Raw genomic sequence first — 15,900 nt, 5'->3', positions numbered from 1 at the left:
CCCCATTTATTTACAGCACATCCACCTTCCAAATATTCTTGCATATTGTCACAACACCTTCACTGCACCTCACCACACCATCAGTACACCCCACCCCACCACACCACACCCTCATTTGACCCCATCATACCCTCCACCACACCTTCAGTACACCTCACCACACTCCACTACGCCCCACCACATCCCCTCTGCATCCTCATCACCGTCACATCTCCGCTTCACCCTCCTACCTCCTCAATGGTCTTTTCCACCTCCTAACACATTATATTCACAGCACCACATCATTCCACCATTAACCTTTTCAGCACTGTGAAGCCTTTCGTAGTTAATTCTTGCCACCTTCGGACGATTTCATGCAGCTTGATGGAGTTCGAAGCAATCTCCATTAAGCCCCTGATTGCCAAGTCTTGTGCTCTGTTCCAGTTGACGTCAGACGCTTTCTTCAGTCCGGTGTGTCATAGAAACCAGAGTGTTAATACTGGTACCATAAACCGTCTATTGGATGGGGCAGCTCTAGTATTCTCCTCCAGTTAATGCCAGACGATTTTATTCAGCTGAACGTGAGTCATAAGAGCCACAAATATCAAACTCCCACCGTCTCTCGCTGCACTTCATTACTTATGGCCTTTTCCCTTCCTCCCACTCTTTCTCGGCCTTTACTTTAATTAGCTCAACACCTCCGATTTTTTAAGGCTTCTCAAAGACAGTTTTTACGCTGTTTTCCTGATTAAGTCCGACGGCCTGACATTTGACACGTGTATCAATAATCAAAGGGGAGGCTCCAGAAAGCGATGAGGAAAAAATAGGGAACGGAGAGCAAAAGTGGCGAGTTTATTTACAGGTTCAAGGTACAGTCTCAGACATCGGTGCCTCGTGGTAGTGTACAGCCGATCAGTCCAATTATCCCGCGCTTTTCTGTTGTCCTTCGAAGAGGTAAAGGAGCAGAATTTCACTCGCTTGGTTGGTGAACTGATTAGAATGAATGCAGTGGGTCTGTTTTCACCTGGAGGAACTGGACCACTCCCACACCTTAAATACCAAGTCGTGGCTGCGTGAAATTCAATGAGCCTTGGTTAAGAGGTCGTAGGCATGAGTTTACTTAGTCAAATCAACCCTCAGCTTAGACTATACTTAGCCATCATCTATGCAGAATGGGCCAGAGAACTTTGTCAGGTTAGAAAAAGGACTTTGCAGGTAGTTTCGCAGTCATAAAGAACAGACTCCAGTAATTACTTTTTATCATATGTTTTCAGTTACAAATGGCTTTTTACAAATGATTGAACTATACTCTGTTCACTTTACCTGTCCTAAAATTGTCATCTCTCCATCTTGCATGCTGGACTCTAGCAAGAGATTAACACACAAATACGGTGCTAGTCACGAAAAAGAGCTATGGATAGGATGTAGAGCAGTAGTGTTTTCCTATTCTGTTAATGAGCTATAGGAAATGAGCTGCAAAAGGACGAAAGTCTCCGCCAGGTTAAGGCGAACGAACCTTAGGAAATATGATGATTACTGAGCATTATATCAGAAAGCAGAGTCTCGTCTTTCTTTAGCCATATCATTACCAAGAATTTATTTTGTATACTCTGTGTTCGGGGTAACCATGCTTACTTAGCTGTTTACTTACTACGAAATACTTAAAATGATTAATCTGCGTTTTCAGTCTGAATATCCAGACATCTTATAAAGATCACTGACATACTTATCGTAATTTTTGCAGAAAGTTAATGATGTGTAAAAGAAAACTATGTGAACGCAAGTCAACGTAGCCTACATAAGGAAATAAAATTAAGAATCTACATTTACCCGTTGTAATGATACAAACATACAGTGTGTTTCATTTCCCCACAGTGGTAGTTTAGGCTGAGATATTCGTTAAATTCTGCCAGTAATTCCACCGTATTAAGAGCGCTGAATACATGTTTCCATAGAGAACTGATTAGTTGCTCTCCCTGATCACCGCTTAGCTTCACCGGCCGCCAATTTGTGTTTGTTGGCGTAATTGCGTTCAGGAGATTACGTTAAGTCTGTAATAATGAATAAAACGTAAACGAATACTTACTTTTTAAAAAATTCGTATGGAAGAATGAATTGATTATTTATGTATTTTGACTGGTTGTTGTTGTTATTGTTACAGTCCCAGGTTCATTTGACTGTGAACCAAGAGAACTGCGGGCTGAAATTATCCTTCTCTCAGCTCCACCGCCGGACTATACCGGTGTCACCACATGAGGGCGACCATCTCCAGCACCATTCCGATTCGTAAATAAGTGTATCAGTTGACGTACCTCCATTCTCATTAACACTGTCATGGCCACCTCTTTAGTATTTTACTGCAGCCATCACTAGTTGAATCTATTCAGCTGAAAATAAATCATAAGAAATTGCGAGACTTAAAACTGTCACCATTAACCGTTTCATGATAGGGACAGCTCTAATAATTATTCATACTAACGTTATATGATTTCGTTCAGCTAAAGGAGGGTCATAGGAGCCTGACAGAGTTAATGCTGTGTCTATTAAACGTCTCATGATCGGGAGAAGTCAAGTATTCTCCTACAGGTAACACTTTCGGCTTATTTTATTCACCTGAGAGTGACTCATTGCAGTAACAAGAGTTAAGTAAATCTTTGACTTTCTCATCGCAGTATTCGTGAAGGAGTGTGAAGCTGTTTCCAAAAATCTTCATTGCTGTGACGTTTATTTATTTATTTATTTATCTATTTATGTATTGCACTTTTCCTGGCGTCAGACGATGTTACCCAGATGGGGGCGGGAGCTCTCTTGGTGAAAGTATTAAAGGGTTGTATTCTGATAAGCTTTTGATGCTGCACAGGGACTCCCTCACATAGCAGTATCGATTTGACTGGATGACTCCGACGCCTGGCTATACAGACGTCCTCCAGTTTCCTCCTCATCTCCCCGAAAGGAGGATGGTGGACTTTAGAAGGAGGGTAACTTCAGCCTATAGTCCACCGGTTTTACGCTGGGACGAGGCTGGGGCTGCAACTACTACCATTACTAGGTAACTTAGAAGAATTGCTAGCACCTCTTACTTTTTTTTTTCTTTTACATATGGCAACGTATTATTCTAGCATATGTTGATTATCTCATTTTTTAATCGATATAGCTTTTATAAATCAAATTCAAGAATTTATAAACCCACCAGATAAAATAATAAGTTAGTACGGTAGAGGCGGACTCCTTTAGTGTCTTTGGAGATCTCGAAAGACCTCTACCTTGGAGTCTTAATTTGCACATTACATGTTATTTTCCTCTTATATGTTATTGATGTTAACAATGCAAATATGGAACCGAAATAAATAACATACAGAAAAATGTTAAACTACAATACGTAAAATGAACCACTGAGGAAGAGGTGCTTGGGAACCTCCTTTACCACTTAGAATAATGGCCAAAGAATCATCGAAGGCTGATTCTTCTTCCCATTGGGACTGAGAGCCTGTCTACGTGACCAAGTAGTTTGTCCTCACCCAGTGACGTCACACACACACACACACACACACACACACACACACACACACACACACAAACACACACCAGCAGACTAAGCCGTTCCCACAACATAAGATATCCTCATTGACGTGTCCAGTGGAGGGCTATTTTCAGACCATCCAGTGCACATATAGGAAGGAAGCGAATATCCGTCTTTAATTCATTTCTGTGTACGTCTAAGCCTGCCTCTTTTCCAGGTATGACTAATCCTGTTTCTTTTCTATGTACGTCTAATCCTGTTTCTTTTCTATGTATGTCTGAAGCCGCTTCTTTTCCATGTACGTCTAAGCCTACGTCTTTTCCTTGAACTTCTAAGCCTGCCTCCTTTCTATGTTCTTCTAATCCTGTTTCAGTTCCAAGTATGTCTGATGCTCTTTTTTTTTTTTTTTTCCATATACGTCTAAGCCTATGTCTTTTCCATATATGTCCATTCTTGAGCAGAGTCCTTGCAGTTCGACGACGTACTTAGCATCGTCAGAGGGCTGTGTTTTACTAGCTTACCAAGAGTCCAAAGTGTGTTCTCGTAGGTGTTTAATGAAGGTAGTATCTAACCTCGTCTTTACGTGGTCTGTCCTAAGACTTGTATAATCGTCTGGCAGTGGCAAAATGTGTCATGGAAAACACATATTCAGGCCGAAGAGGATAATACAGTTGTTCAAAGATTGGTAAAAAAATTAAAACAAAAAGAAATCCTATGAAAGGGATTTTTATTTAGCTTAAAATCTGTGAACAAAGTCTATTGTTTTCTAGGTCATGCCTCCGAGAACCTCCACATTGCAAAATCTGATTCTGTTTTTGTTTTTATTTCTTCTGTCGACGCTACTCTCATTTTTGCACCTCTTTTTCTTTCCAGTATTCTGTTTTTTTGTTTTGCCTTTTGCTTTTTCTCATACATTCTACTGTATATAATGTTTAATTTTTTGTGTGTTCATCGATTCCTTTTTTACCTTTCCATGCCTCCTCTCTCTCTGTCTCTCTGTCTCTCTCTCTCTCTGTCTCTCTCTCTCTCTCTCTCTCTCTCTCTCTCTCTCTCTCTCTGCTCCCTTTTGCCTCAGTAATCACTCCCCTCCATTCCCCTTCCACCTTTTCCTCCAAACCTCTTCTTGATCCCTCATCCTCCTAATCCCTCGACCCCTCCTCCCCGTTTTTCTCCATGCCATCTCTTCCTTCATCTCTCCTCCCCACCTTTCCTTCCATATCTCTCCATCCCTCTTTCCTTATTTTTGCTCTATTTTTATCCCTCTCCCTCTGTCCCTCCTCCTCCTCCTTTTCCTAATTCCTCTCTCCCTCTATCTCTCCCCACTTATCCCTCCATGCTTCTTTATCTCTACAGTATCCCTCCTCCTCCTCCTCCTCCTCCTCCTCCTTCCATCCATCCGTCTGCTCCTATTCCCCACTCTCTTGCATCTCTTTATCGAGTCGTTCCATTCATATTTCTTCTTCCTCCTCATTCCACTTTTGTAGCCTTCTCTCATATTTAGCTAAATAATATGTAGCATTACATGATATATAATACTACTTACTTTTTTTGATCTTCCATACGCTTCATTTGTTTTCACTCTTGTCTATAAAGAAAGAACCAAAGGATGATCACCTGCACAAACTATCACTCCTTTATGAAGCTGAACAAATGAAAGCTAAAAATTTTCTGGAAGCATTTCTTTAAAAAAGAAGGCATAGGGAGTCTGAGAAATAGACTGAGCAATACAGTTACAAAATAGACCATACATGTTCATGAATGACAGAGAACGCTCCACTGGCGATATTATTACAGTCAGTCCAAATTCCTTTCCAGCTTCCTTTCGGGATTTTTGTAAAGGAGTTGCTGTGGCCCGTGGCATTTCTAAGGCTTTTGACAGAGTTTGGCACATTTTCCAAACTACCCTCCCAAGGTTTCTATCCTTCTACCTGTGTCTTAATCTCAAGTTTCCTCTCTGGTCATTTTATAGCTGCTGTTGAAGACGGCCGCTGTTCCTCCCCTGAAGCTATCAGAAGTGTCGTTCCACAGAATTCGGTTCTTTTATCTACACTATTCTTTCTATTCATCATTGACCTGGGTACTTCTAACCCTATTCACTTACACGCTAATGGCTCCCTCCTCCACTTTTCCACCCGCTTCTCACAATAGTCACTGGAGTAATTACAGGATGAAGCCTTGCCACACCTGATTCGATTTGAAAAAAATGTATGTAATCCATGTGTTTCACCTCGTCACAGCCCTCACTACAGACAGTATATCCTCTTACTTCTGTGTGTTAATATCTTTGATGTCGTTTTTTCTCGTGATCTGTCTTGGAATTATTGTACAACTTGACAAAACCAGCTTCAGGTTCCCTTTCCTTTCGCTAACATTCTTCCTTTTCCTATCCCTCTGCTTTCTTCTTTTTAAACCTACCCTTCTCTCCTCTATTCTTTTACCTTGTCTTAACTCATCCTCTTCTCATCCCTCCCTCTTCTCAGCCCTTTCCTCTTATTCCACTTTTTACTACTCCTCATCTCTCCTCCTGTCTTCTCTTTATTCTCTCAATTCTTGCCTCTTACCCCATTCTTCCACTTTCTCCCTCTCCTCATTTCTTCTCCTCTCACCCCCTTCTTCTCTTAGCCACTTTCTCTAATCTCATTTCTCCCTTCCCATCATCTTTTTTTCTCTCTTCCCTCGCGCCCCTTTTTCCATGCCTCCTCGCACTCCTTCTCCACTTCTCTCACCCTCTCTTCTCTAAGCCCCTGCCCCATATTCCAGCACTCCTTCCTCCTATTGTGTCCTCCCCTTGTCCCTCTCTCCTCTCATCTTCACCTTTTCCCATCCATCTACCCCTTCAACTCACCCCTCTTTCATCTTATCCCCTCCTTCTCACCTCATCTTTCCCTACTACAATCCTATACTACCCCCTCACTCCCTCCTCTTCTCCCACTCCTCGTCTTATCTCTCATCCCTCTCCCCTTTCATCCTCTTCCTCTCCTACCAACCGTCTCCTCTCTCACCTCTACTTCTCCCCCTCACCCCTCCAGCCCTCCCGAAAAAAGTAAAAAAGTGTAAATAAGAGAGCAACAATGGAGGCGTGGGATCAGCAGCGTCGGCCACCACGACTTAATCACGTAGGTCATCTTTCACAGCGACAGTGATCGATTCCCACTACTGACACGCGTACACACGCGCGCGCGCGCAAAATGAACTCATTCGGCCGTAGTTATGACATTCGACATTCGCCACATTAAGCAATATATAGTACGTAAGATAAATGCAGAAAAATGCGATACATTTGTTGAACTGTGTCATCCACTGCTTTTAACGCTTTGCAGTTCATTTCCAGGCTACGGTAGACCGCACACACACGCCAACAGATGGAACCATAAATTACAGCACTTTATGACCCAGAAATATCTCATGCATTCACTTCGTACGGTGAATTATACTAATGTTACCGAATTGGTTTTCTTTTTTCTTTTTGTCTTTTTTATGTTTTATGGCATTTTTACACCCGCAGCGAAATTGATTCATGGTGCTCTTATTGGAGTGAATTTGATTTTTTTTTTTTTTAATGTGGGTGACTGAGCGTACAGAAGACTGCGAGTGTGTGTCTGTTAACACGTCCTAATGAGTGTGTACTAAAGTGTGTAAATGTTTGTGAGACTGAGTTCATAATGATATAATACATACACTCATATATATATATATATATATATATATATATATATATATATATATATATTCAAGTGACTGCACGTGTAAAAGTGTCCCATCAAGTGAGTGAGCGAACGTGTTTATGGAAAAACTCGCTAGTGAGTGTGTACAGTATAACAGCATACGATTGTGTATAACTTTGTGTAAATGTATACAAATGGATGTGAACCAGGGTATATAAGTGCGTGTGACTGAGAGTATGTAAACGCGTGGGAGTGGGTGAGTGAGTGTATAAATACCTGCTAATGAGTATGTATAAATGCGTGCGATTAAGTGGGCCTTAATACACGTGGGTTTATCAGCGTGCATAAATGCGTGTTAATAAGTGCATATAAATGTGTGTGTGTGTGTGTGTGTGTGTGTGTGTGTGTGTGTGTGTGTGTATAAGTGAATGTGTATAAATACCTATGTGTGTGTGTGTGTGTGTGTGTGTGTGTGTGTGTGTGTGTGTTTATAAGTGAATGTGTATAAATAACTATGTGTGTGTGTGTGTGTGTGTGTGTGTGTGTGTGTGTGTGTGTGTGTGTGTGATTCTTACCATCCTCGATTCAGCTGCACACAAAAAAAAAAAAAAAAAAAAAAAAAAACTGACACTTTTTTTTTTCTTCTTCAGCTGGTTCAGTAAAATATCGTCTTTCGCGATCTACCTTTGTACCCACACTGTGATTTTTATCCAGTTCACACTATCCTGTCCAACCTTATAATTAAACTCACACAATCCAATCACACCTTATCATTAACCCCACCCTATCCAATCTCACAGCTTATATTTAACCTCACACAGTCCAATCCCAGCTTATCATTAACCTCACACAATCCAGTCTCAGCTTATCGTCAAACTCACCCTATCCAATCACAGCTAATCACTAACCTCACACTATCCAATCACGGCTTAGCTTTTAACTTGGCTGCTCGGCTCAGTTTCGCCAAGTAAAAAAAAAAAAAAAGAAAAAAAGAAAAGAAAGGTCTCAGTGAAAGTTGAAATAAAATGACTGCAGTGAAATAGGAAACGGTGGGTGTGAAAAAATGGTGCGGTACAGCCAGCGAATACAGGGACATTACAGAGGGAGAGAGAGAGAGAGAGAGAGAGAGAGAGAGAGAGAGAGAGTGAGGGGGGGGAAGAGATAAAGAAAGACGACGTGGGAGACGGGACAGTAAACACAAGAGAGAGACAGCGCGATATATTATTTATATGAGAGATCGAGAGATTTGTGTTGGATAAGAGAGAAAATAGGAGAGAAGTGACTTTTAGTATGAGGAACATGCTGAGACGTTATAGACAAGAAAAACAATGCACGTAACTCTCCACTCTGTGTGTGTGTGTGTGTGTGTGTGTGTGTGTGTGTGTGTGTGTGTGTGTGTGTGTGAGAGAGAGAGAGAGAGAGAGAGAGAGAGAGAGAGAGAGAGAGAGAGAGAGACTGTATTACGTAAGATGGAAGATACGAGTGTGGTGAGCAAATGCAGCATGAATAAAAGGGCACGTGCACCTCAACCTCTGTCCGTGTATTTATAAGAGAGAGGGCATGTGAGAAGGAAAATATTGAAGGTGTGTGAATTAGTGAGATATTCTGTAGGCGAGAGTGTGAATTTGTGGTTGTAAGTGAGAGGAAAAATCAGAAGGAATATGTTAAATGTAAGCATGATCGGTATGTACTTGCGAGCTTGTGTGTAACTATTCATCAGTGAAAGCAAATGAGTGAATTCGTATGTATCACTGTGGGTGTGAGTGAGTGAGTGAATGAGTGAGTCGGTGTGCCTCACTGTGTGCGTGTAAGAGAGTGAGTGTGTAAGTTCGCATGCCTCATTATGTGCGTGTACCTGACTGAGTGAGTGAGTTAGTTAGTGTGCCTCACTGTGTGCGTATATGTGGGTGAGTGAGTGTATAAGCGAGTGAGTGACTGAGTGAATAAGCGAGTGAGCGAATAAGTGAGTGAGTAAGTGAGTGAGTCAGGTAGTCAGTGAGTAAATTAGCATGCCTCTGTGTGGAGATAAGGGAGCGAGGAACCGCAGTGCATTCACCGAACCTCACTCCCAGCTTTCAAATCCCACAAGACGGTATCCTTACGTTACTCGGCAGCGGCTGGGGTCAGGGTCTAAGAGCACCTCACAGCCTCGCATAATATAAGCCTTCAGACATCATACATTGCACACGCATTTCCTGGTGCTGCCTGGGCCCTTCATGTGGCTGTACAGGAGGTAACGCCCTGATCGGAGTGACGGCCTTGCAATTACTTCAATCCCAAAGAGGTGACTAGAGGCCTTTTCAATCTCGTCATGCCATCTACCCCTAAATGTATTGGATTACATTAACCTAGCCTCGGCCCCCTATACCTGGAAGGGGTTCAATGAGTTTTGGTGTTCCTGCCTTACCTCACCTCTTAATTATCATGGTGATGTAATGAAAAATATAACGTTTTCCACACAACTGGTATATAATGTAAAAACACAAAGCAAGTGGTAAATCAGCTTTATAGGTAAAATAGGAGCTTTAATAATCGATTTTCTGTAAATTTCTGTGGCTTTAACTGCAATAAACAAAAAAAAATATGGGCGGCATTAAACCGAGATTTTCTGCATTAAGGCTTCTTTACAATGATTTCTGAATCGGACAAGGCCGTATATCAAGTGTCATAGGAATCTTTGTAGCACCTCTTCCAGTGCGATTTATTTTGCTTATTACACTTTAACATTATCTTGTATGCTGTTTTGATAACTTTAATATCCACCTAGATTGCATCTGTAACATGCAAGAGAGTACTGAGGTGTAATGTAAAAAAAAAGGCACTAAGGAAATGGTGCTCCGAAGCCTCTTAAGCCATTTAAAATCCTGTCGATATTCTTAGGGCAAACCGTGTGATTGCTTAAGTTAGAGTAAGATGTGGAAGAAGACAATCCCGTCTCACTAAGTCGCGTTTTAGATTTTCCGTTTTTCAATGCCAGACTTGTTGCGGGTGGCGATGAAGAAACGGAGTGCCTAGGAACGCAGCCTAAGGAATCGGGGTGTTCCTCTTCCAGCAATTTACCAGCGGCCTCCACGATCGAGCACTGCGCTTTGGATATCTGTTCATTTCCCACTTTATTATGACTAGGTTCATATATGGTCCCCTATGCTCAACCCACTCAGTCATAAGATAAAATTCATCTTTGAAGTCGTAGCGAAGAATTTAGGATCAGCCGCCAATTAAAAAAAAAAATTCATTAACCCTCTCGATATATTGCTGTCATTTGCTTTAATTAAGTACTGTCAGACGATTTTTTTTTTTTGAGCGATTTTACTAAGTTCTAGTTTGAAAGAAGTTTATTAAATTGTGTTTCATCCCTTTAGTTCGAAATCTCTCTCCTAAACTGAATGAAATCGTCTGGGGGCACAAGGATAAAACGCACATCGCATCACTGGAATGAAGGGGTTCACTTCTCTAGGATGTTGATGCCTTTTCCTTAACTCATTCCTGCTACCTCCAGATTTTTTTTTCTTAGGAAAGATCTCCCTTGGTGAAGGGGCATTTCTTACTGTGGGATAATCATCTGCTCAAAGTAATAATAATAATAATAATAATAATAATAATAATAATTTATTTATCTATCCATAGCCAGACGCCTTAATCTCTTAAGGAATGGCCACAAACAAATCGTCTCCATGCCGTCGTGTCCTCTGCTGTTTCGCTGCCCTCCCCTCCAACGCAGACCGCCTCTCCTCCTCTCCCTCATATACCTCACTACTTTACCCCTCCATCTCATCCTGGGTCACCCCTTACCTCTCCCCTCTCCATCTTATTCAGTTACACTCTCTTAGTTAGTCTCTCACTCTCCATCCTCTCAACATGGCCAAACCACCTTTATGCATTTCTCATGACGTTTTCTTTCTCATCCACATCTACACCCCAGCGCTCCTTCACTTCCTCATTTGTCAGTCGGTCTCTCCATGTAACTCTACATGCTTTTCTCAAATTACTCACTTTCGCTGCTCTCACTCTTGACTTGTTTCCTTCCAACAAGATCCAAGCTTCGCTTCCATATGTTCGTGTGGGAATCACAATACTGTCAGGCAGCGACTTTCTTATCACTGCTTTCAGAGAACCAGCAACCTTTCTTCTCTGTTCACTTCATCCTCCAGACCTTCATCCATACTCATCATTCTTGCTAAGTACATACATGCCTCACATTTTCCATTTCATCACCATCCATCCTCCCTGATCATTCAGTAACTTCATTTCTCTAGAAGAACACAACTTTACTCTTCCCTACATTCATCTTTAGACACTGTTTCTTACATACTCTTCCAGACTCATTCACCAAGCCTTGCACTTCCCCTTCGTCTTCACTTAGTAACACAGTGTTATCTGCAAACAACTGAACAGGAAGCTTCCCAACGCTGCCTCACTATTAGAGCCGCTCCAACATCCAATGCCCTACCTTGTATATCTTCTATAATTCCATCCATATACGAACTGAACAACCATGGAGACATGACACATCCCTGTTTCAATCTAACAGTCAGAAATCATTCAGTTCACCATCCTCAGTCATTACAGGCCTAGTGCCCTCATACATACTCCTCACGGCGTTCAACAGCTTCCCATTTACTCCAAAATACTTTTATTATTTTCCACATTCCTTGTCTATCCAGTCTGTCATGCTTTCCCCAAATCCATGAAGACAGTATACAGCTTCTTTCTCTTTCCTGGAAATTTTTCCACTAAACACCATAGGATGATATTCACAACCTCTTCCTTTCTTGAAACCTCCTTGTTCTTCTCCAACTAATTCTTCTGTTATTTCCCTGACTCTGTCAGTATGTATCCTACTGTATACTTTTCCTATAATAATAATAATAATACTAATAATAATAATAATAACAATGAAATAATAACAATAATAATTATAATAATAATTAATAATAATAATAATGTAACAACAACAACAACAACAACAATACTAATTGCCTACTAATACTAATATTACGACTAATAATAATAGCAATAAATCGGTACTTATACATGAATGCTGATAAATGTAAGCTTTTATAAGAGTTCCTATCCTCAAGTCTGCGCAACTTCCAAAATTATGATCAGGCATAAACTTAGTGTGAGCGGAGGCCTCTAAAGACTTTTCCACTGAAGAAATGTTTATTAACGAATATATAAACGATCTGAATGAATTGTGCCACCGTATTCGAGAAATTTTGTTGGCCTTATCATATGATCCTGTATGTTTGGCATTATGAAAGTGATTCTACCCAATAACTGTGAATGTTTTGGAACTACTGCTACTTCTTCTACTACTGCTACTACTAATCTTTATCATCATCATCATCATCATCATCATCATCATCATCATCATCATCATCCTGCCTAATGATGAGGTGAGGTTGGGTTAAAAAAACAAAAAATAAAATAGGAAAGAAGGAAAACTATCCTCAGCTCACCCAGGGAAAAGAACCAAACGCCCGTCCACAGACATTTCAGATCCCGGGATCCATGGCCCGCCTCACAGACTTAACCATCTGCATCATTTTTTTCTTTACTTACATTGCTGCACTTCAGTAATTATTCAAAGCACAGTAATAATAAAAACAACGAACCTGTAAATGTGACACTGATACTTACCTACTTTGTTAGAATCGTGTTTTGATATTTGTGGAGATTTTACGTGGCTCTCATCATTTGCGAACCTAAGTTTGTCTTCTGAGAGTCTGTAAGTGATATTATTTTTGGTCTAAGTAAAATTTCGACCATAATCGCAATTTACTGGGGTAAAAGAGGCACCCCCCCCCCATGAGGAACGGCATTCAGGGTCTTTCTCCTGTATCCAGTATGCTATCGATATGTGTCAGGGGTGTGCTTCAAAATATCACAGCTATATTCATACAAAATTGTAAATTGAGGGAAAACAAATTAATCAGATTTTTAGGGAGCCTGGAACTTCAAAAGGTTGTCTGTTTAATTCACAGTGAATTCGCTTACAACATATTTAGCAAGGATGTAATGTACTTTAATACACTAGCACTGGCCTAGACGTGATCAGTTGAATTCTTATTTGTCTATATATCTTTTTATACCCTAATCCTTTATCGCCCTGTCAGGAGCGTAGAGGCTAGGCTAAAGTAACAGGTCGAACGCTCCCTAGTGGTACTGAGACATAGCATCCAACTGGTTAAATAATTACCATCAAGCATAGTGAGTGGTTTTCCGTTTGACTTGTTACTTAGTGTAGAGTCACCTAAAGATAGCATTGTATCAAGTGTTTGGATGGTGGTCGCCCCCACTTATCACAAAGTTAAATTTCAGGAAAAAGATATACACCTTTGCTGAACTCCTAACCTTGCTTTGAAATATTAGGAACGCGGAAAATTTATATACCGTAAGTTTATTAAATAAATCTTGATGTACTTGGAATTCGAAAGCAATAAAAATGAGGCGCTCGTAGAAGTTGTCCATGGCTTTTTTTAATCACCTGATAGTGCGTTTAAGGATATAATACACATCATAAGCATTAAAAATATCAATAACCATATAACTTATTGCTTGGGTACGGTAGAATTATATCGATTTACTGCCATGCCCGTTGTTTAATTAGGTGTGGAAATTTTTGTCACAGTTCTACGGCTGTATTCATAGAGAATCCTAATCAGTTTGTAAGATAAACAGGTCACCATAACAGTTAACTATCACCGCAAATCATTTTTCTTAAAGTCTTTCGCCACGTTATTATACACTCTGATTTGACTGAGAAGTGTTTCGTAGCCCTGTGAGTGAAGGTGAAAACATAAACAAACAATTTTATACAGAACTTAAGTGTAGGAGACTTTACAGATGCGATCTAGGGTGTTCTATGGATTTACAATGCATTTCACATCAAAATTTGTGTTTCCATGACCTTGGGAGACTTTTTAACATCTTAGCGATTTACTTGGCACTTAGCACCTTGCAAATGACTTATAGTTATGCTTTTTATATATATATATATATCGACATAGACTGCATAAACATGTTATGATATTGATATGCTATATGACGGAATAAAATAATAAGGAAGATGCGCAGAAGATAAGCTGATTACAGTGCCGGAAGAAGCCATACATACAGTCAGCTACAAAAGTTCGCTAGTCTCTCCTGCTTCTCTCATCGCACGAGTCATAAATACTTAAATGAGAAGTAGTGGACAAAGATGGAAACAATTACTCTTAGATGGATGATAATATGCACAACAGTCCATTTCGTCACATTCAGGCGTTTTGTAGGCGGTGAAAGGAGGTAGGATGGGCGAACGGACTTTTGTAGCCGACTATACGTTGATTGTGTTATGCAAATTAACGTGACTCAATCAGATCTTCCACAACAAAGACGTTTATCAAGGAACTTTCTTTCACGTGCGGGGTTTTACAGCCACCCCTCCCGCAATAAAAGTAGGAGCAGATATAATGGTGTGAAAAGGCTACGTTAGTGATAACAGGTGGCATTCAGGATGGCCAGTGAGCTGCGTGCAACAGGTTCATGTTGCAGCTTTCCAGAATGGCGCTGACGTGGAAGTTTTTCAAGAGATTAAACTCGTGCTGAAATGTATCACTTGTATGGTGCTGTGAACGTGTATGACAGTTTGGAAGAAATGTCTATGGGACTCACACAGCCAAAAATATAACCAGGAACCTGCGCAATGTAGCTGTGTAAAATTAATTTGAAAATCACTAGACAATGTGCCTTTGTCAGTATCTATGTTGTTAAAGTTAACACACATTGAACCTCAACCCAGAACAGCTCGCTGCAGATCTGTATTTCTATAGATGTAACATATAATAATATGTAGCAGATGTTAAATAATATCATTTAACTGGTCTAATAACAGCGCCCATTTACTTTGCTGAAAGTAGTTGTACGTTAAATATTCAACTGAGGCTCAGTAAACTCCGTAGACAATCCCCCACCCTAAGTTTTTTTAAACAAGTCATAACAGCCTACTGAGACTGGTTCACCCTAATTTTGTACTTACCCGTGCCCTGAGCTGGGCATAACGCCAGGCAGATGATGACAAAGATGGGGACAGCTAAAGCGTGCATGGCAGGTCCCGCGAATGGCATCTCACACCACACTAGACCAAAGGGAGGTCACCACCAACCTCTGTGAGTGAGGGCGCGAGCGGGTGTGCGAGTGGCGGGGTGCGAGTGGTGGGGACGCGAGACGAGTGCTCAGACGGGACGCTCACCTTCTTTTATAACCCGCGCCGCCTCCACACCTGACCCACGCAGGCAGGCGCAGGGCAGCTGGGGTGGTGGGTGGCGAGTGTCAGGGCTGGGTGATGGGTAGCACAACTCATTAGTGCCTGTTGAAGTCTGTGGTGAGTGATAGAATTAAAGAGTTTTGGAAGATATGACTGGTAAGTGGCTCATCACTGGCAATGTAGGTTTCTGGTGGATGACAGCACTGAGTTTTGGGAAGATTTAAGTAGGAAGCAGTGGAGAATTTAAAAGTTTTTAGATGATTTTCTCAGTGAGTGGCGGAGCATTTAACAGTTCTTGGAAAATTCGCTGAGTTTCAAAGAGTTTTTAATTGATTTAACTGCTGAGTGGCGAGGCATTTAAGAGTTTTTGGAAAATTTATTAAATGATGGATGGCGGGGCATTTAAGAGTTTTTGGAAGAGTTAACTAGTGAGTGCTGGAGCATGTAAGAGTTTTTGGAAGATTCGCATGGTAAGTGGCTGAGCT

The 15,900-nt window shown here is 41.0% G+C and overlaps 1 protein-coding gene across 1 annotated transcript in view; it reads right to left on the bottom strand.

The window, feature by feature from the left end:
* LOC145391364 (uncharacterized) overlaps window positions 1-15,275 on the bottom strand; it is a 68,929-nt gene extending 53,654 nt beyond the window's left edge. Inside the window, exon 1 of the mRNA XM_080265962.1 lies at window positions 15,188-15,275. Coding sequence (XP_080122088.1) covers window positions 15,188-15,275 — 88 coding nt within the window. The remainder of the gene's footprint in view (window positions 1-15,187) is intronic.
* Window positions 15,276-15,900: the final 625 nt, after the last annotated feature.

This window comes from Coenobita brevimanus, chromosome 18, assembly GCF_032717465.1.
Source record: "Coenobita brevimanus isolate Jiangsu-jjx chromosome 18, ASM3271746v2, whole genome shotgun sequence".
Taxonomy (NCBI): Eukaryota; Metazoa; Arthropoda; class Malacostraca; order Decapoda; family Coenobitidae; genus Coenobita; species Coenobita brevimanus.
This window is presented reverse-complemented; position numbering and strand designations above follow the sequence as displayed.